We start from the raw sequence: 20,596 nt of genomic DNA, 5'->3' as shown, positions 1-20,596 counted from the left end.
GTTTTGGGGTTTTTTAAGAGGAATAGTAGAAGGATGTGTGATTTACTTAAATTTCTACTTTGCAACATTTACTGATATAGCAGGGCCAATTATTGGTGTTAGCAGACATGTTTAAGGATAATGTCTTTAACCAGATACCTCTTATAATTTTTCATTTAGTGAAACTGGTGAGTGGAAGCTCCATCCAAGTTTGTTTCTTTTGCTTTTGATCCTGGGCAAGCTGTATCCTTCTCCAATGGATGGCACTTATTCAGCTCTCAGCATGGCACCGTTTGTTCCTTTTATTATGAGGTGAGGTACATATTTCAAAAGAATTTTCTATGCTTACTAGAAAACATTCTCTGGTGATTTTTTTTCATATGAAGCGAATCATAGTTTTTTAATATACTTTTCAGCATATTTCAAAATGCTTTGTAAATGTGTTAGTTACCAGTTAGTTGAAATAACGCATGAAAAAAATTGTTACTTCAATAGTTGTTTGCAGTGTTTTTGTAGCCATGTTGTGTCCCAGGATATTAGAGAGACAAGGTGTATGAGGCAATATCTTTTATTGGACTAACTTCTGTTGGTGAAAGAGACAACCTTGTGAGCTACACAGCTGAAGAAGAGCTCTGTGTAGCTCACAAGCTTGTCTTTCACCAACAGAAGTTGGTCCAATAAAAGCTATCATCTCACACACCTGGTCTTTGTTACTCTAATACTATATTAGATCAAAGTCCTTGATTACATATTAATACCTATTTTATTTTCACTGGGTTAAGAAAAAGACTAGGGTAAACAAATCTCATGCCAGTCACTGCAGGGATCAGAGACACTTTCCCCTTATGTACAGCATTGCAAAATTAATTGGTTAGCTGCATTGTGAGTTTTTTAAACTTTCATCTGAAGAATGGTGTATGGTATGGTCACTACCAGAGACTGTACACTAGAATTGATGGATGAACTTGATTGACTATGCTGTGATCGGGAGGGTAAATCTGCTGATCTTTAAGAAGAATGTTTTCAACTCCTGCGGAATGGATTTCAATGTTCATTTACCATAAAAAATGATGGGAGTTGTATATTTAATCCACTGTGCATGGTGTGGGAAACATAATGCTAAAAAAATTAATTGCTTCCATGTGGAGAGGGAATTATGGTTTTCAAATACTTTTTTTGCTCTTGGGTAATATGGTGAAAGAAAACAGGACTGGAGGTTGGGAAAGAAATGGGAATGCCCTACCAGCTGTGGGAAGATAGATTTTACAGTCCAAAATATTACTCCTTAAGCTTGGAAAGTTCATTATTAAATCTATTAGAGTAGTAAAAGAAGTTAAACATGTTTCTGCCCCAAGTCTTGTGATCATTATTTAAGCTGTTATTTATAGTGGAAAACAATAGTAGCTCTGCCTGTTTATCTCTTAGCAGATATGACATTAAAGCATAGTGTCTTGTATACCACAGCGTTGCTCAGCGTTTGTAGGAATAAACTCAATTTACCATATACTGTTTCTAAAAACAAGAACTGAAATAACAGAAGTTTATCTAAAATGTTTCTACGATTCTGGAATCTCAAACGTTTATCTATAGATCCATCTAGAGGTGCATTTATTAGTTAGGTCATTTAAGCTATATTCTGCCTTCATACAGTAGCATAGCTGGGGGGGAGCAGGGGAAGCAGCTGCTCTCCCACTGGGTACAGTGGCACCTTAGGCCACCCATTCCACATCGGCAGAAAACGCAAAGCACCAAGCCCGATGTTGTGTGGCCGAGTGGAGGGAAAAGGGTGAGTTCATCATGAGGTTTTAGAGCCAGTCATGGTTTCTGCAGCTTGCAAAAACGTTGTAACTCGTTTCACAACAACCCCGCCGCGTGCATTGTGTTTCCTTGGCTTGGACCTTCTGGGTGTCCTCTGCCCCGCAGCTTAGTTAGGCCTCAGCCAGGGGCATATGAGCGCTGCTGCTGCTACACACGCTGCCGGCTGCGGACGCGGCGGCGGCTCGCTTCAGGCTCGCGCTGGGTGCTGCCAGCCGCTGCTGCTTGGGTGGCAAGATTTATTCCAGGCAGAGAATTAACCAGCCAGCCAGCCTCCAAATCTCCGCGTTCCTCACACACCTGGGGGTTTAGCGGGGAGCGCTGCTGGCCAATGCATTTTCCAAAGCGACTAAGCGAGCCCGGGGGGGGGGGGTGCGGGGTGGTTTGCAAGGTTCGCATAACATTACGCTCTGCAAAACAGGTGGGAGGAGGGGTCAAGCCTGGAGCCTGAATTTCTGCAGAGGTAAAAGGTCCCCGGTGCAAAACAGCACATGTTGCTGCCACACCAGTTCCCTTGTGCAGCGGGCACATCTCCCCAATAGCCGCCCATGCTCTCCCGCAGCGCCTCTGGGGGTTAGATCCAGGGCTGGGAGCAGAGGTAAGGAGACACAGACGGTGAGGACAGGAATGGGCGATTCCCTCCCCTCCGTAGCACCTGGTAGGAATTACCCAGATGAATTCACCTCCCTCCCCGGAGCCAGTCCTGGATTCATTGGTTCCATGGGGGGAAGCGTCTCCCATGTCTGGCCCTCACATCCCCTCGCCACTGTCTTACCCACCCCCCGCTGCTCTCCTCCTCCCCTGCAGGCCCCCCTCATCCTCCATTCCCAGGCATCCCCCCAAGTTTGTGTTTTCATAAACTCTTCTCTCGCCCGGTAAGTTTCACTCCCTTGTAACCCCTGAGTGCTGCAGCAATAGGCTCGAGGTTACCGTTTCAGGAGTGTGGGGTGGGGGGTGGGGAGAGACATTAGCCCCAGCTGGATTTGCAAAAAAAAAAACCAGACAGTGAAAGCTTACTGCCCGGCTGGTCTCTCTGGAGTTGCAGGCATGGGGCATCGCTGGGGGAGGCGCTGAAGGCCTGGGGTTCATAGGGGGATGGATGGGTAGACGGATGGGTGTGTGGGACTGGGGACAAAGGGTGTGCTTGGGGTTGATTAATCAAACTTAGCTGTGCCTCTTCAGCTGCCACTGAGAAAATCAACAGCTCCCAGAGCAGCCGTGAATTAACTTCGCTCTCCACTGCCATGTGCTTTATGCAGCTCACAGGGGCTGCTTGAATTACCACCTCACTTAGAGCCTTTACTGCCCCATAATCAGCGATGAAGACCCCGGGCAACACAACAAAGGAAGTCTTATAAATAGCAGGGGAATGTCAGTCACCCGCGGTGCCATTGTAATTGCTGGATTAAGTATGTATTTGCTAAAGTCCCCTGTGGGGGGGGGGATTGTTACAGTCTATGGGGCTGATACCAGACATACATACTTGTCATTGGTTGCAAAAGGACACAGCAAACCCCCAGGCCCTGGTGCTCCCTTACATGGGAGCTGCGCTGGGGTCAGGAAGCAGGACTCCTGACTGCAGACAGGGGACTCACAATCCCCATGATGCCAATAAAGCCTCCTGCAAGGGTAAATCAGGAGGGAGGATAGATACATAGATGGGTGTGTATGGAGATCAGTGGATGGATGGATAGACAAACGGGTGTATATGGGGATAGATGGGTGCGTATGGGGTTATGGATGGATGGATAGTTAGAGGGGTGGATGGATAGACAGAGGGAAGTGTATGGGGATGGATAGATAAGGTAGCTAAACGCAGTGATAGATCCAGACTCTGTAGTAACCCTATTGCAGCAATTATGCCAATAAGTAGTGCAGTTGCAGAACGATCCTTTAGCCGACTCGAATGTATAAAGTCCTACCTGCACTCTGCAATGGGTGAAGATAGATTGTCTGGGTTAGCTTTGCTCTCCATTGAAAGGCAAATGGCTACTGAAGTAGATTATAATAAGTAATAGATAACTTTGCTAGAATGAAGCTTAGATGAAAGAGGCTGTTGTAGTTGCTTCATCGATTATCATATTGTTTTGATCTTATCTTTTGAAATATAAAATAAGTAAATAACACATGTTTTTATTATGTTTTGATTTTATATACAATATAAATAGATGTCATACTGTAAAACTTTTTATATTTTAAATGCAAAATAACACGTACTTGTACTTGTAAAACAATATCATTCTTGTGTTTTTATTTTAAGTACAAAATAAATATGTATAATGAATTTAAAAGTATGTAATTAGTAATTTGATACGTCAGGTGGCTCCTTTTTGTGTGTGTTCGCTCCCCCTGATCATAGATGATAGAATATCAGGGTTGGAAGGGACCTCAGGAGGTCATCTAGTCCAACCCCCTGCTCAAAGCAGGACCAATCCCCAAATCGTCCCCTTGAGGATTGAACTCACAACCCTGGGTTTAGCAGGCCAATGCTCAAACCACTGAGCTATCCCTCCCCCCAATTGTTGATGTTAGAACCTGGCTACGCCACTGTCTTCAGACCATATGCTACTTCACTGGAGTTTTATAAATGGTCTAGAGTAGAAAACAGTGCCTGTCAAACATCCATTTAAGCTATTTTTTCAGCTTACCTATTCTGTTTTTCATGTTCAATCTGCATTCTGATTGGCTACTCTTAGCGAGAAACACATGTGAGCAACATAAAGCTTCAGCATTGCTGTCCTCCTTAACAACTGCTGTGAACATTTTTTTGGACCTGTCAGCATTAAGCCTTTTCACAGGGATGTTATGGAACAAATAAAATATATTTGAATAAAAAACTCAAGACATTAAGAGATCTATATCACCAGGGACTTGCCTTCCTTAACTCCTATCGACTGCAAGGATGTCTGTAATACCAGTAGTGAGGAGGGCAAAGAGATTTGTTAAGATTTTCTTTCTGTTGAACATGGGCAATAAATTAGTTACACTTTTAACAAATTGGTCTAAGGCTAGAGAAAACTTGGTACATCTTTCAGAAAGCAAGTTTTATCAGGCTTTGAGATGTAAATTTCCTGTCTGATACTTAGCAAAGTGCTGACGTTTTACAGTTGTCTGGAGCTATACTGAAAACACTGTAGCCTTTTTAAAAAATCACTTTGTGTTCAACCTGACATTCTTGATTGCGTATCATTATATAACTTTTTTTTTAAATGTACATAAACACTTCTGTGGATGCACTGATAATTAGTTCATTTCAACCTCTGTGTGCATTATCTGTGATTTACAGAGGTGAATCACCTAGGGAAGGATACTTTAATTCCTTCCTTTAAATTTTCCCCTTGCACAAGGACAAATGAGCCAAAGTAAAAGTACCTCTTTCCTGAACATTTCTGATTCCTTTTAAGATTGCAGGTGCCAGTGAAGATTGTTGTGAAATAATTCTAAGTGAGGATCAATGCGAAAGTATAGTACCAAAGGATGTTAATCAATAATATACTAAACCAGGATACGTTAGTCATCCTCTGAATCTCCCCATGTAGATATATTCATCTATATATATGAATGAATGTGTGTGTATATAATTACTTGGCAATCCTATACAATTACAAAATATAATTGCTATATTTTATACATCATATAGTTTTATATGATTTCAAGTTCCGTAGAGCTCTAACATCACGTTTTATAGCGGATAGATATTATATATGCAGCGAGAGAAAGAGGAAGTGAATGAACAGTATAACGTAGCTGATCTTTATCCCTACACACAATAAAGTGGCATTCATTTATTGATCTGAGAGAATGAACTGAGTACTTAGTGTGTTTGCAAGAAAACAGGCAGCTCCCTTAACAATACTGTACTTGCTTGGAAGATTTCTAATTAGGCTTTTGAACAGTTTCAGTTAGCTAAAGTGGAATTTTCCATCTAGTGGGAGTAGAGTTAAGGTCGCTCTGACCGTGCAGAAATGAATTGCACAATAGGAGTAGGATTAAATGCTGCAAGGACAAATCTCGGTCTCCCTGTAATACATATACTTTCTACTCCCTGCTAAACTAGGACATTTGATTGCCTATCTACAGTTCTATTAAAAGTACTTGTTTTTTTCCTCCAGATGTTTTATTTGGAAGAGAATGCATTGATTCACAACTTATCTCACTTTTTAAGATTTTTGAAAGAAGTTGTTTTAGAGCTAGATATGTCTGACATACTGATTACTTTTTAGCATGAAGGAATGTTCAGAATGTTTTTGATTAACGAGGGAGGTAATCTGGAGGTGACATTTTAACTATAAAACGAAAACACTTCAAAAAAAAAATTCTTAGCTGTTAAAGTGATCCAAATTTGAATGACGCTTGTATCCGTGCCCTCCTCAATGCAATGTTATTCATGAAGTGCTTAGTGCTGAATATTGTTGGCTGAATTCTCCGTGGGAATAAATCAGTGTTCCTGTGGAATGATGGTGAGAATCTAGCCCTCTACTCTTAAGGGCAGGTTTCAAAGCAGAGTCATGAGTAATAAAAATCATTAAAGGAAATGCATTCTGTGGAGAAAGTTTAATTAGAAATACAGAAATCTTGCTAAGAATTTAATATTTTTAAAATGTCAGCATTGCTACATCATGTGAAATCTGTGATTGGATCTTTCTATTAAAGCACATATTATAACAGCTTAAAGGGTTGGAAAACCCCATAAAAGAAAATCACACATGCTGTTTTATTTTTGAAAGTGTGGTGTAATTCAGAGAACAGCTAGTCCTTGTTTCTGCTTTACCTTTGTCCAAGTATTCTCTCCTACATTTTGATTTTGAACATAAAGTATAGTAAGCTTGGCGAGAGTGTAGAGGAAGAGGATGCCTGACTCAAATACAGAGGAGAGGAATGCTAGTCTGGGGATGGGGAGAAGTAGTTTGTGACAAAGAGCTGGGGGTGTGTGGGAGGGAGATGCAAGTGAGACTGGAGGCATGTGGCAGTGGAGGGGCGCAGGAGAGAGAGAGAAAAACAGGGACCGATCGTTATTGGAGTGGTGGGGCAAGGAGACAGGGACTGGGAACCAGGGTGGGAAGCTGCAAGCCAGCGCGGGAGGAGGAAGACTGAGTCAGAAAAGTCCTAGTTATGGTATAAGAACCTAAATAGAGAGGTACTTGTAGGTGGGCCTGGGAAAATAGCTCCAAGATCTGTGCATATCTGAATCGAAACCTTTACTAAGAGGGTGTTAAGAGTCTTCAGGATTAGTGACTGCACAGGGCCTACATTGCAGGTCTGCAGCCTGCCTGGAGGATGGGGGTGGAGCCCCTCCACTAAAGCTTGATAACTTGCGTTTTATGAAGTGTGTGTGAGAGACGGGCTTTTTCACAGTAAGGGTATGTCTGCTAGAGGTTACTCTTTCCAACTTGAGATAACTAATTTCCAGTTGACCCAGATTAACTATCAGGATCACACCCTATTAGTCTGGATACTCCACAAACATTTGTTGCAGGTTTGTGGCCTCAATTAACTCAGGTTTTTGAAAAACCAAAACAAAACCCTGTAATATAGATGGACGCTATGTGGTTTGAGCTACAGCTGTAGTATACTTGCATAATTTAATATTCCAGAAATTAACTACATTCTGAACTGTACTTAGCCAAAAAATAGACTGTAAGCAGGAAATAGCTAACTATTTTTAAACTAAATTAGACTAGCACAGAGTATTTCGTAGGTATATTGAACATTATTAATTTAGGAGTGAACTACAAGCTTGATACAAGAGATCTGGTTCTTTCCAGTTAACAGTCTAAAAGGAGGTTCACTCCCAAGAGTCCTATCAAAAGCTGTTCAGAGATTAATTAGCCTTTCGTGTGTGTCTGAGCCAATATTTGATAAACTATTTTAAGCAACATGACGGTATTACTGAAATATTGTCTTGTGTATTGAAATACGTATTTGTTCTAGTTCTGGTAGAAATACTAGCATGAATAGTAATGTATTATAGTTAATACTGAATGTAATTGTTTATGGGCTAGGACAAGTCAAAGCTTACCTTGACTGATGTTTACTTGAAGTTTAAATAGAATCACCTTCACTTGTGCCTTGTTGATAGTTTGTATATAGAATGAATTTCCTCTTAATGGGCTTTCTGATCAGTAAAATATTTTTCTGATGTTGAATAACTTCACCATAAACATATGTAATCAATTTGTTCCCAAAACACAGTTTTTTTAAACATTGTAGGTATATTAAATATGTATGTCATAATTATTATTGTAGTGCCTAGGAGCCCAGCCATGGACCAGCTCTCTTGGGCTAAGTGATGTTCTAACTGTATTAATTGTGCTGACTTGCAGTTAACTGATTTGTCTCCCCAGTTGTTTTTCACTTCACTAACTCACAGCTGCCATTCCAATGTAACTACTTTGTCTCAAAAAGAACAGGAGTACTTGTGGCACCTTAGAGACTAACAAATTTATTTGAGCACAAGCTTTCGTGGGCTACTTCTTCGGAAGAAGTGGGCTGTAGCCCACGAAAGCTTGTGCTCAAATAAATTTGTTAGTCTCTAAGGTGCCACAAGTCCTCCTGTTCTTCTTTTTTTAAAAACCATGGAGCCTCCAGGATGCCCATACAAAGCAGATAATCTCATTATAACTCTTGTGTTACCATCCCTGTAACCCATTGTTGTAAACCACTTATTTTGTTACATCTAAGCTTGGTTGTATGAATGTGTGAGTCAGGGTTTGCAGGATTGGGCACTTGAATTGTAAACTTGTTGGAGAAGTGACCCTGGGCCCCATTTTCAGAAGTTTTGAGCATCCATAACTCACATGGACTTTTTAATTCAGACCACCTGTGAAATTGAGTGTGCCATGGCTCTTATTTATCTAAAGGAACCGTAAGGCTCCCTAAATATTAATTTTTGTTACTTTTCATAAACACTCTTCATTATTTTTAAAAGGAAATTATTATGAATCTTCACTAGCAAATGGTTCATTTTTGTCTTTGTATTTAGAAAAACTTAACCTCATAGCCAGCTCGTATTGCTTAGATAGCATTATCACTCACATACAATAACATCAGTAACTTATGGTAAATTGTTTTTCAGTAAGTGCCTGATACTGCTCCCATTGAAGTTAGTGGCAACTCTCATTTACTCCAGAGGGACCAGGTCTGGGCCCACAATGAGTAACAGAGCAACAAACTCAAAATGTAAAATGAAAAGTGTTTGTAAGGCTATAAAGTACACAGTCAAAATTTTCAAATTTAGGTGCCTAAAGTTAGACTCCTAAATTTGTTTTTAGGTACCTAAATAGAATTGGCTTGATTTTCAGATATGCTAAGTACTCACAGTTTCCTTTTGAACTCAACAGCTACATTAAAAGGAGGAAGCTACATAATCTCACAAAGAGAAAAGTAAACTAGTGCAGATCTTGTCCTGTCCTGAGATATCTACAGTACATTTTTTGAGATTCTATAATGTTATTGAAAACTTCGTTAGTAACTGTATTTAGGAAAAATATTTCTGCAAACATTTTTGGTGTCTCAGATATTGTAATTGAAAAATATTCCTTATTTATTTATTACTTTATTTAAAAAAAAAAGTAGATTCTCTGATTTTGTTTTCTTTCTTATGTGCAGTTGCTTATGTTGACTTAACTATTTTGTCCTGTGTTTGACTGGTACAGTATTTAACTGACTTTCTCACCTAGGGTGACCAGATAGCAAGTGTGAAAAATCGGGATGGGGAGGGGGGTAATAAGTGCCTATATTTAAAAAAAAAAAAAAAAAAAAGCCCCCAAAATCGGGACTGTCCCTATAAAATCGGGACATCTGGTCACCCTATTCTCACCTCCAAACCTTAGTACCCTTTTGAGAAGTGGCCAGTGTAGATTGTCACAGAGCTGTGTAACAATGTGGCTCTCCCTACCTTGCAGCCTTTTTCATTTTGCTGTATTTTAGCATATTATGGCACCAACAGGAAACTTGTTGCCAAAAACCTGCCTGATTGCAACTGCCAATGCTATGAGATAGAGATTTTATCAACAACCAACAGAAATTTCTGTTGGGATAAGTGTTCAGCGTGATATGAAGGGAAATACACTTGTTGAAGCCAGTTTTACATTAATACAACTGTTGTGAGTTACTATTGTTAATTTAAAGTCTGTCCCTAAGTCTCTGTGTTAAAATGTATACATCCTCCATTTTTGTTTTTCTTATATTAGCTGGTCCATATGATTGGTTTAAGTTGTAGTTGGCTGGAATTATTTTTATTATTTGGAATCTGAATGATGCAAAAGTATTAGAAATATTCAGTTCTTGCTAAGGAAGCTCGTTGGGCCCATTTGTCATTTTACTACAACAGCAACTATCATCTTGAGTGCAGTTTGGGCTTTCAAAACCTATAACCTGATGTAAGTATAGAGAAAAATATATAGCCGTAGATACATAATATAAAAATCATATATATCCTGTTGTAAAATGTGGATTTTTTACATTTGTATTATGTTTTTCTATGCTAAATTCTTATTGTGAGAGCACGTTTGTATGTATTTTTGTTTGGTGCAAAACCTTCTTAGACAATAGTATAAATATTTCTTCTGACGGGCCTAGGATGAGGAGTTCATTTGAGATGGAACAAAGTGACAAATACACTAAGGCCTGGTCTATACTACGACTTTAATTCGGATTTATCAGCTTTAATTCAAATTAACCCTGCAACCGTCCACACAACGACGCTATTTATTTCGATGTAAAGGGCCCTTTAAATCGATTTCTGTACTCCACCCCGACGAGCGGAGTAGCGCCAAAATCGATTTTAACATTTCGAATTAGGGATAGTGTGGCCGCAATTCGATGGTATTGGCCTCCGGGAGCTATCCCACAGTGCATCATTGTGACCGCTCTGGACAGCAATCTAAACTCGGATGCACTGGCCAGGTAGACAGGAAAAGCCCCGCGAACATTTGAATTTCATTTCCTGTTTGCCCAGCGTGGAGAGCACAGGTGACCACAGATAGCTCATCAGCACAGGTAACCATGCAGGCTGATAATCGAAAAAGAGCACCAGCATGGACCGTGAGGGAGGTACTGGATCTGATCGCTGTATGGGGAGAGGATTCAGTGCTTGCAGAACTTCGTTCTAAAAGACGAAATGCAAAAACTTTTGAAAAAATCTCCAAGGGCATGATGGAGAGAGGCCACAATAGGGACTCTGAGCAGTGCCGCATGAAAGTCAAGGAGCTCAGACAAGCCTATCAAAAAACAAAGGAGGCAAAGGGTCGCTCCGGGTCAGAGCCGCGGACATGCCGCTTCTACGCCGAGCTGCATGCAATTCTAGGGGGGGCTGCCACCACTACCCCACCTGTGATCGTGGATTCTGGGTCGGGGATAGTCTCATCTGCGACGCCTGAGGATTCTGCCGATGGGGGAGAGGAGGAGGAGGAGGATGAGGATGAGCTTGCAGAGAGCACACAGCACTCCGTTCTCCCCAACAGCCAGGATCTTTTTCTCACCCTGACTGAAGTACCCTCCCAAGCCTCCCAAGCCAGTACCCAAGACTCTGACCCCATGGAAGGGACCTCAGGTGAGTTTACCTTTTAAAATATAAAACTTGTTTTAAAAGCAAACGGTTTTTATTGATTACTTTGCCTGACTTTGCATTCGCGGTCATTTCAGCTACTAGAAAAGTCTGTTAACGTGTATGGGGATGAAGCGGAAATCCTCCAGGGACATCTCCATGAAGCTCTCCTGGAGGTACTCCGAAAGCCTTGCCAGAAGGTTTCTTGGCAGTGCATCCTTATTCCCTCCTCCATGGTAGGACACTTGACCACGCCATGCTTGCAGCAAGTAATCTGGTATCATTGCCTGACAAAGCCTGGCAGCGTATGGTCCCGGTGTTTGCTGGCATTCAAGCAACATCCGTTCTTTATCTTGTTGTGTAATCCTCAGGAGAGTGATATCACTCCTGGTAACCTGGTTGAAATACGGGAACTTAATTAAGGGGACAGAGGTGGCCGTTCCTACTGGGCTGTTTGCCTGTGGCGGAAAATAAATCCTTCCCTGCAGTTAGCCAAGCGCAGATGGGAAATTGGGCCTGAGTTTTTCGCGTTTGGCTAGCAGGGATCTTCCCTGTTACCAGCCACGCGGTGGGGGGAGGGGTACCGTGATCATCCCAGAGAATTCATGGCGGGAGGGGGACGGCGGGGGGGGGGTGGTTTGTTTGGTGCCTGCAGGGATCTTCCCTGATACCAGCCACGCGGTGGGGGGGAGGGGTACAGCGATCATCCCAGAGAATTCATGGCGAGAGGGGGGGGGGGTTAGAAATCACATGTGCTATGTAATGTGAATAGTGTTGGTCACCGTGAAAGAGTATAAGCATTGTTCTGCAAAATGTAGCTTTTTAAACAATTCTCTCTTTTTTCCCCTCCCTACAGCAGCTGCAAATTCCTCAAGCCTCCCTCCTCCATCCCGAATGTTATCACAGATAAGGCGTCGTAAGAAGAGAACGCGAGACGAGATGTTTTCTGAAATTATGGAATCCAGCCGCAGTGACAGAGCTCATCTGAATGAGTGGAAGGAAACAGTTTCAAAGTATAGGAAAGAAGCCAGTGAACGTGAGGACAGGAGGGACCAACGTGAGGACATGAGGGACCAACGTGAGGACAGGAGGGAACAACGTGAGGAGAGGAGAGACGCTCGAGATGAGAGGTGGCGGCAGGAAGACCAGAGGAGGCAGGATGCAACACTGGGGCTGCTGCGTGAGCAAACAGACATGCTCCGGCGTCTGGTGGAGCTTCAGGAACGGCTGCTGGAAAACAGACTGCCGCTTCAGCCCCTGTTCCACCCTCCCCCCTCCCCATGTTCCGTATCCTCCTCACCCAGACGTGTAAGAACGCGGGGGGTGGGGAGGCTCTGTACACCTTCCCATTCCACCCCAGTAGACAGCCCAAGCAAAAGGCTGTCATTTTTTTAACCTTTTCTTTGTGGCTTTTTCCTTCCCAGCAATCCTCCTCCCAAATACCACCCGGGTTCCCTCCCTCTTTTTCTAATCTATTAATAAAGAATAAATGATTTTTAAATGATAGTGACTTTATTTGGTTTGAAAGAAAGCTGGGGGAAGGGGGAGGGTGGGTTCCTTACAGAAAATCAGTCAATAAAGGGGGAGGGTTTTCATGAAGGAGAAACAAACAGATATTTCACACTGTAGCCTGGCCAGTCATGAAACTGGTTTTTAAAGCTTCTCTGATGCACAGCGCTTCCTGGTGTGCTCTTCTAATCGCCCTGGTGTCTGGCTGTGCGTAATCAGCAGCCAGGCGATTTACCTCAGCCTCCCACCCCGCCATAAAGGTCTCCCCCTTACTTTCACAGAGATTGTGGAGCACACAGCAAGCAGAAATAACAATGGGGAGATTTCTTTGGCTGAGGTCAGAGCGAGTCAATAATGATCACCAGCGACCTTTTAAACGGCCAAATGCACATTCTACCACCATTCTGCACTTGCTTAGCCTATAGTTAAACAGCTCCTGACTCCTGTCCAGGCTGCCTGTGTACGGCTTCATAAGCCATGGCATTAAGGGGTAGGCTGGGTCCCCAAGAATAACTATTGGCATTTCAACATCCCCAACGGTTATTTTCTGGTCCGGAAAGTAAGTCCCTTGCTGCAGCCCTTTAAACAGAGTAGTGTTCCTGAAGACGCGAGCGTCATGAACCCTTCCCGCCCAGCCCGCGTTGATGTTGGTGAAACGTCCCTTGTGATCCACAAGTGCTTGCAGCACCATTGAAAAGTACCCCTTGTGGTTTATGTACTCGGTGGCTTGGTGCTCCGGTGCCAAGATAGGGATATGGGTTCCGTCTATCGCCCCACCACAGTTAGGGAATCCCATTGCAGCAAAACCATCCACTATAGCCTGCACATTTCCCAGAGTCACTAACTTTCATAACAGCACCTGAGTGATTGCTTTGGCTACTTGCATCACAGCAGCCCCCACAGTAGATTTGCCCACTCCAAATTGATTCCCGACTGACCGGTAGCTGTCTGGCATTGCAAGCTTCCACAGGGCTATCGCCACGCGCTTCTCAACTGTGAGGGCTGCTCTCATCTTGGTATTCTGGCGTTTCAGGGCAGGGGACAGCAAGTCACAAAGTTCCATGAAAGTGCCCTTACGCATGCGAAAGTTCCGCAGCCACTGGGAATCGTCCCAGACCTGCAACACTATGCGGTCCCACCAGTCTGTGCTTGTTTCCCTTGCCCAGAATCGGCGTTCCATGGATAGAATCTGCCCCATTAACAACATGATCTCCAAAGCACCGGGGCCTGTGGTTTCACAGAATTCTGTATCCGTGTCCGTGTCCATGTCCATGTCAATGTCCTCATCATGCTTGTCGCTGCGCTGCCGCCGCCGCTGCCTCCTCGCCTCGTTTTTCTGGTCCTGGCTGAGCATAAACTCCACGAGAACGCGCGAGGTGTTTACAATATTCATGACTGCTGTCTTGAGCTCAGCGGGCTCCATGCTTGCCGTGGTATGGAGTCTGCAGTGTGTTCACCCACCCAGGAAAAAAGGCGCGAAAATGGTTGTCTGCCGTCCGTTGCTTTCATGCAGGGAGGGAGGGAGGGAGGGAGGAGGTGAGGCTGTACCCAGAACCACCTGCGACGATGTTTTTTGTCCCATCAGGCACTGGGATCTTAACCCACAATCCCAATGGGCGCGGGAGACTGCGGGAACTATGGGATAGCTATGGGATAGCTACCCACAGGGCAACGGTGCAGAAATCGACGCTAGCCCCGGTACTTGGACGCACACCACCGAATTAATGTGCTTAGTGTGGCTGCATTCATTTCGACTTTATACAACCTGTTTTTCAAATCCGAATTATATAAATTCGGATTAATCCCGTAGTGTAGACATACCCTAAGACTATCAAAAAAAGGCTAGTAAAAATCTGCTACTCTTAAGTGTTAGTTTTTGAGTATAGTAGCCAGTGTTTAAACAAATGATCAGATCTACACATAACTCTCAAGTGTATCTGAAAACACAATTTTTGGAAGCTAGTGGCAGCCGTTGGCATGCTCATATCTGCATATTGGCTTTCTCTGAGCAATCCTGTTTACAAAGGGTTGGTAATGATGGGTGAATATATTTCCAGAAGATTTCAATTTATTCTTTCGTCCCCACCAAGCCTTTCTGTTACTGCACTGTTAGTATATATTTCTCATATTTGTCACTAGCAGCTTTTCCTTTATTAATGTTATCACTGACATCCAGGCTTATTTCTTTTAGAAATAGACTTACAGAAGAAATTTTAACAACTCTCCATACAATAAACATAAAAACCGAACTGTTTTAAATTGATTTGCACAGTGGCAGTGGTTGAGCAGACAGTGAAATGCTTATTTTCTGTTGATGGTTCTATGGGAGAGATGCTTGCACTGCTCATCTAAAGAGGGCATGATTTTCTGACTTCTCAGAGAAATATATACTAAAGGTCAGTGCAATAGGAGAAAGGCTTATTGGAAATGACAGGATAAATTAAAATCTTCTGGAAATACTTGCTTTAATCTTGAATATAGGTTTTCCTCTTAGATGTTGTAACTTGCTGTATTGAGTTTACACAATAAAGTCCCAATCTAGCAAAGCACTCAAGGACAAGCTTAACTTTAAGCACAGGAGTAGTCCAGTGAAATTAGTGAGTCTACTCATATGCTTAAAGTTAGCATTTGATTAAGTGCTTTGCTGGACCAGAGACAGTTAGTCACATAACCTTCCTTCACAACAGTATACATAGGAAAGGGCAGAAAATAGATGGGAAACAAAGCATGCCATGCAAATGACTTTAACAAAGTAAAAGAGAGACAAGGGGGGTGAGGGTAATATCTTTTACTGGATCAATTTCTGTTTGATAACTGGAGCTATACAGAGCTCTTCCTCAGGTGTGGCAAAAGTACTCAGAGTGGCACTGCTAAATACAAGGTGGAACAGATTGTTTAGCATAAGAAGTTAACACATATTGTAACAAAATAATTAATCACAAGACTAAAATCAATAATGATATTTTAAAAGTTTAATTATTATAAAAAGCAAAAAATATATCTGAGCTTCTGAGAAGAATCTGTATAAATGGAGCTGTTCAGTAGGTACTCTTGAACTATTGTAGGGGGTGGGCCACATATATGGAATGGGGAAAAGTTTTGGAAGAACTTAACCCCTCTGGCTGCTGACCTACTTGCCATGATTCTAATGGTAAGTTAAAGTAAGAAAATTAATCTTGGCATGTCCTCAGCTGCAATCAGTTCAAGCACTTAAAATCTTTGCAAAGGAATGAGATTTAAGTTATTGTTTAACCTATATAGTTATTTTAAACATAAATAAAAGGTTACAGACATTACTGCAGAAAATTGTGTTTTGACTAGAGTCTTTGTTGTGGGTTTTGCTAACTAATTGGTATAGTAATAAGTGTTGTTGTGTAGTTCTTCCCATGATTCTGCATTTGTGAAGCATAATAGTAGTTTGTTTTTACAGGTTATCAAAATTAAAATGCAGTTTTGAATAACAAGTGTTCTTTTTTTTTCTCCATGTTTCCATTTACACAAACTCAAGTTGGCAGAATTTTTGTTTCTCTGGCAGGGTATCAGCCAAATATTAAGAAAAGGCGAATCTACAATTAACCCCATGTGACTTCAACAAATTGCTAAATAAATCTACTTGAAGTTATGGTTGTCATTGAGACATTGCTGGGGATTTCTTGATAGCAAAGGCAACAAACAGATTGAAACTGAAATAGAGAATCCCAGCAGATGATGTAATAAATCTGAATTTGAAGAGAAAATACTTCTATGGAATATGAAACTTATTTACTTTCTTCCTAGGGTCCCTTAAGTATGGGGTGCAGCTGGGAGAGACTTGGGCTTTTAGTATAACTTGTTGACCTGTTTCACAAATAGAAAAAGCCTATGTAGTTTGGCTACATGCTTTCTGTACTACTAATGTATACTACAGTATAAATGATTTTAAGTGCTTCTGTGAAGAGTATTGCCTAATGTTTTATCTTACTCATCTGTGCTTTTCCAAGCTGTTCTGTTTTGGAAGAGTAAACTATTTACTACAGATACAGAGACTAGAAACTTATGCCACTATTAAAAAACCCAAACCCAGTCCCTTAAAAATCTTTTAACATAAATTCAAGGATATATTCGTGCCTAAGAACTGCGGAAAAACATTTATATTCCACCTAATCTGTTTCTACCTTTGGCTCTGATGTTGGACCCCTTTTTTATTTGACTAAATTGATGTATTAGTTGTAAAGTATGTAAGCTACAGTAAATTGTTACTACTGTTGAGACATTGAGTCCCTACTTTTTTATTCTTTGTCAAGAAGAAAATTGACAAAAACGGAAAGTAAATACTGCATGTTCCTCAACTAATTTCAGATTAAAGTCAAAATGTACTCAGACCAATTATAATGCAAATGAATCCCAGCAATGAGCAACTGAAGGTAAAAAATTTGAGACTTAATTTGTCTCCCTTTGGATACATTAGTTCTTCGGTGATATAAAATTCTATATGGAGCCCTTTAAATCATTTAAAGCATAATTAATATTCACCCCTGTTTACTCTAGGTTGGCTTCACAGCTATGATCATTTATGAAGATATGTTTTTATTCATAAATGAAGTAAAAATTGAGTCCCTGAGAAGACAGGAGAGAAAAGAATTATTTGCAAAATCTATAGTTGCATAATACATTTGATCACAGCAAAAATTATTTTGTGACCCTAGTATATTATTTGTGGATACAAGAAATGCAGGAAAAGTCTTTCTCATATAAAATCAAAGAGATTGTGTGCCAAGCAGGTTGTAGCCATTGTTGGGGAGGTAAAGGACACCACTGTAGGATTGATATACCTGCACATAGTAAACTGAAAATGAATCTCATTGCCCTACTCTTTTAGTAGCCATACACAAATAACCAGGGCTCCCACAATTGTAATTCAAGGTTGTGTATAGTTTGCTTCAGCTTTAGTCCCCTCTCTCCAAAGCCAATATGAAACTTTGGATCAGACTCTGTATATCTTGTGCCTCAAGAAACCAGCAGCTTGCTTCCCCAATGAGGATTAGATTCTGTGTAGAATCACTGACTTTCAAAAGTCATTTGACAGCCTTCACAGGTATACATTGTGGAATATTCTTCAGTCCTACAGAATCCCAGTGAAAGTCATCAACATCAAGGCCACATACAGAGATGTGAAGTGTAAGGGTGAACAACCAGATAGCAGAGTGGTTCAATGTGGAAATTGGCATGAAAGAAGGCAGCATTTTATTTCCACGGTTGTTTGGAATTGCCATAGATTGGATAATGAACACATGTATTATCAACACAGACTCCAGTCTAGCATGGGTCGATGGCAAATGCCTAGAAGATCTAGGCTTTGCTGCTGATATTGTGCTATGAACAACACCCCAAAAAGCTACAAAGACAGACACACAATGGGAGGCCTACCAGTGTTCAAAATTAGTTATTCTAAAACGCACATTCTTGAAATCCAGATGTAAAGCAGTAATATCCTATCAGAAGGCAAAATATCAAGAAAATATAACAGTTCACCTACACAGGCAGCACCATATAAGTCAATGGGAGACCTTAAGAAGGAAGTGACATCAAGAATAGGAAAGACATCCACAGCATTTACAAAACTCAACAACATATGGAAATCAGATATACCGCACCAAGACAAAACTGAGAATTTTCAGTTCTAATGTAATCTCGATGCTAACATGCAGCTCAAGAGCTGGAGATTTACTAAAATATTGGACCGTAAACTAGATGCCTTCTAGTTATTTATCCTCTTAAGGAAAGATATTTTCTCATTGATTTTTCTCCAATATCAATGAGGAATCTAAGAGGAATACTTAATAGATGTGGATGTACCACAAAAATAAATGCCTATGAAAGCTTCTGGGCATCGGAAAGCCTCTGTCACCCGTGAAGAGATCTAATAAATTAACAACCAGCAGCTCATTTCTACCAGAAGCAGAAGAAAGCGCTGGACATCTGTGGGGCATGTACTCTGGATGCCAAAACACGGACTGCCATGTCAACAAAAACTGTAAGAAGAACGCTTAGCAAGGAGGGTAGAATAGACTATTTCAACACCACAGAGCAAATGGAAGCAGCAGCAAATGACAGAGAAATGGAAGAGACTGGTTTTCACCCTGTGTGCCAACATTGGCATGGGAAAGATGTAACACAGTGTAAATAGAATCGCATATATATCTTTTACTTGTTTGAAATGCTAAAAATACTCTCTAAAGCTAGTAGAGGAAAATGGAGAATGCCTTATAAACTTACACTGGGGAAATTGTGGAGGAGATTCAGGCTGTACCAGGGACAGAGAAGAACCAGTTCCCAGACATCCCAAGGGAGGAGGAAACAATATAGTACCTTCATTGGGCAAAGAATCCCATCTTTCCCGGCAGGATTAAATCCTGAGATAATGCTATTGTACATAGTGTTGGCTGTGTGGGTATAGCATTTAACTGCTGCCCAGGTTGTAGGTAATATTAAGAGAAATGGTATATAAGGTATATAACCTTACTTTCTATAAACCTATGCATTTGTAAAGAAAAAAATGCAAATAATTATTTAGATTCTAGGGATCATTGCTTTCATATTGGGTCAAATGACAAATGCAGAGTAGGTCAAGTTGAAGACCTCAAAGGTTTGATCATATCCCCTTTAGGAAAAATATTCTTTCATTGATTTTCTTTAATATGGAAATCAGAGGAATATTTAATAATGGGGATGCACCACACAAATAGTTGTATAGTCAGCTTACTATACTATTCTTTTTACACCTAACTGCATAACATTGCTGTAGCATTGCTACCTTCAAAATTTGATTCAAATATTATGTCTTACAAGGGGTAATTTAGCAATTTAAAAATGAATTATATTGAGGATGTATGAATAGAGCCTGGAACATAATCATTTGATCTGATTTGAAAAGGAAAGATAACTAGAAGCTTTTACTTCATTTTTGTGAATGTCATTTTTGCAGGAGCTCTTTCACTCAGAACAGACAGCGCAGTTGGGCTGGTAGCTGAATTTTAACACAACTAATTTTTTTCTAATAAGAACTTAATCCACTGCAAATTGAACAGTATATAAAAATAACTTTTGGGTTCCTGAACAATTATTTAAAAACCAAGTGAACTCTTTGGTTAACTTTGGGTAAGTCTGGCAAGTGGTTGACCCAAAGACTAAATGTTCAATGTTTGTTTTAATTGGCAAAGTTGGCTATGCTCTCCTGTAGTATTGGTTAGCAGTAGAAGTGCTGGGTTAGATATTTTTATAAGGGAACTGTTCATCAGTTAATCAAAAGAACAAAGAGTATTCTAGGAGTGAAAGTGGGTCCAAGACAGAAGTGTATGGTGAGCATAAAAAATGATGGAAATACTTGTCTGCTGTGACATCAATACTTGTCTGCTGTGACCGGGTAATCTGTATACTGCTGAGTGAGAGGGAAAGTACGTGTATTTTTTGTTCTATATATATGAAAATGATGATTTATTCTTAACGTAAAGTACACCATTTTAAAATTATTTTATTTATGCAGATTACTAGCAAGTGGTAAGCAGGAAATACATGGTAGTTCCTATTATTGCATTAGGCATTTTAATGAAAGGATTGGATATGTGTTTAATAGCTAAAGCCGTTATTAAATATGTTACTCTTATTTGGTAGTCACAGCTCTTCATCCCAAGTTAATTTTACTTTATTTAAAAACAATTAAAGCTTGTGCGTGACCTGTTGTTCCTCCATTTAGGTTTAAATAGTGTT

At 40.9% G+C, this 20,596-nt stretch overlaps 2 protein-coding genes across 9 annotated transcripts in view; both read left to right on the top strand.

Annotated features, from left to right (window-relative positions):
* The window catches only part of THADA (THADA armadillo repeat containing), a 327,795-nt gene that overhangs the window by 129,438 nt on the left and 177,761 nt on the right, over positions 1 to 20,596 (top strand). For all 8 annotated transcript variants that reach the window (XR_010600221.1, XM_065590664.1, XM_065590662.1 and 5 more), the window contains one exon: positions 160 to 291. Coding sequence is in view for 7 of the 8 variants with exons in the window: in XM_065590664.1 (XP_065446736.1) it covers positions 160 to 291 (132 nt within the window). In the remaining variant the exon portion in view is untranslated. The remainder of the gene's footprint in view (positions 1 to 159; positions 292 to 20,596) is intronic.
* Positions 10,669 to 12,844, top strand: LOC135982686 (SRRM2 protein homolog rsr-2-like). Its single transcript, XM_065590666.1, has 2 exons — positions 10,669 to 11,347; positions 12,198 to 12,844. Exons 1-2 carry the CDS (start codon positions 10,801 to 10,803, stop codon positions 12,734 to 12,736), a joined length of 1,086 nt encoding a protein of 361 aa, XP_065446738.1. The 5' UTR covers positions 10,669 to 10,800; the 3' UTR covers positions 12,737 to 12,844.

The sequence above is a fragment of the Chrysemys picta genome, chromosome 3, assembly GCF_011386835.1.
Source record: "Chrysemys picta bellii isolate R12L10 chromosome 3, ASM1138683v2, whole genome shotgun sequence".
NCBI lineage: Eukaryota > Metazoa > Chordata > Testudines > Emydidae > Chrysemys > Chrysemys picta.
Note: the sequence above shows the minus strand (reverse complement) of the source record. Positions and strands in the feature narration are given on the sequence as shown.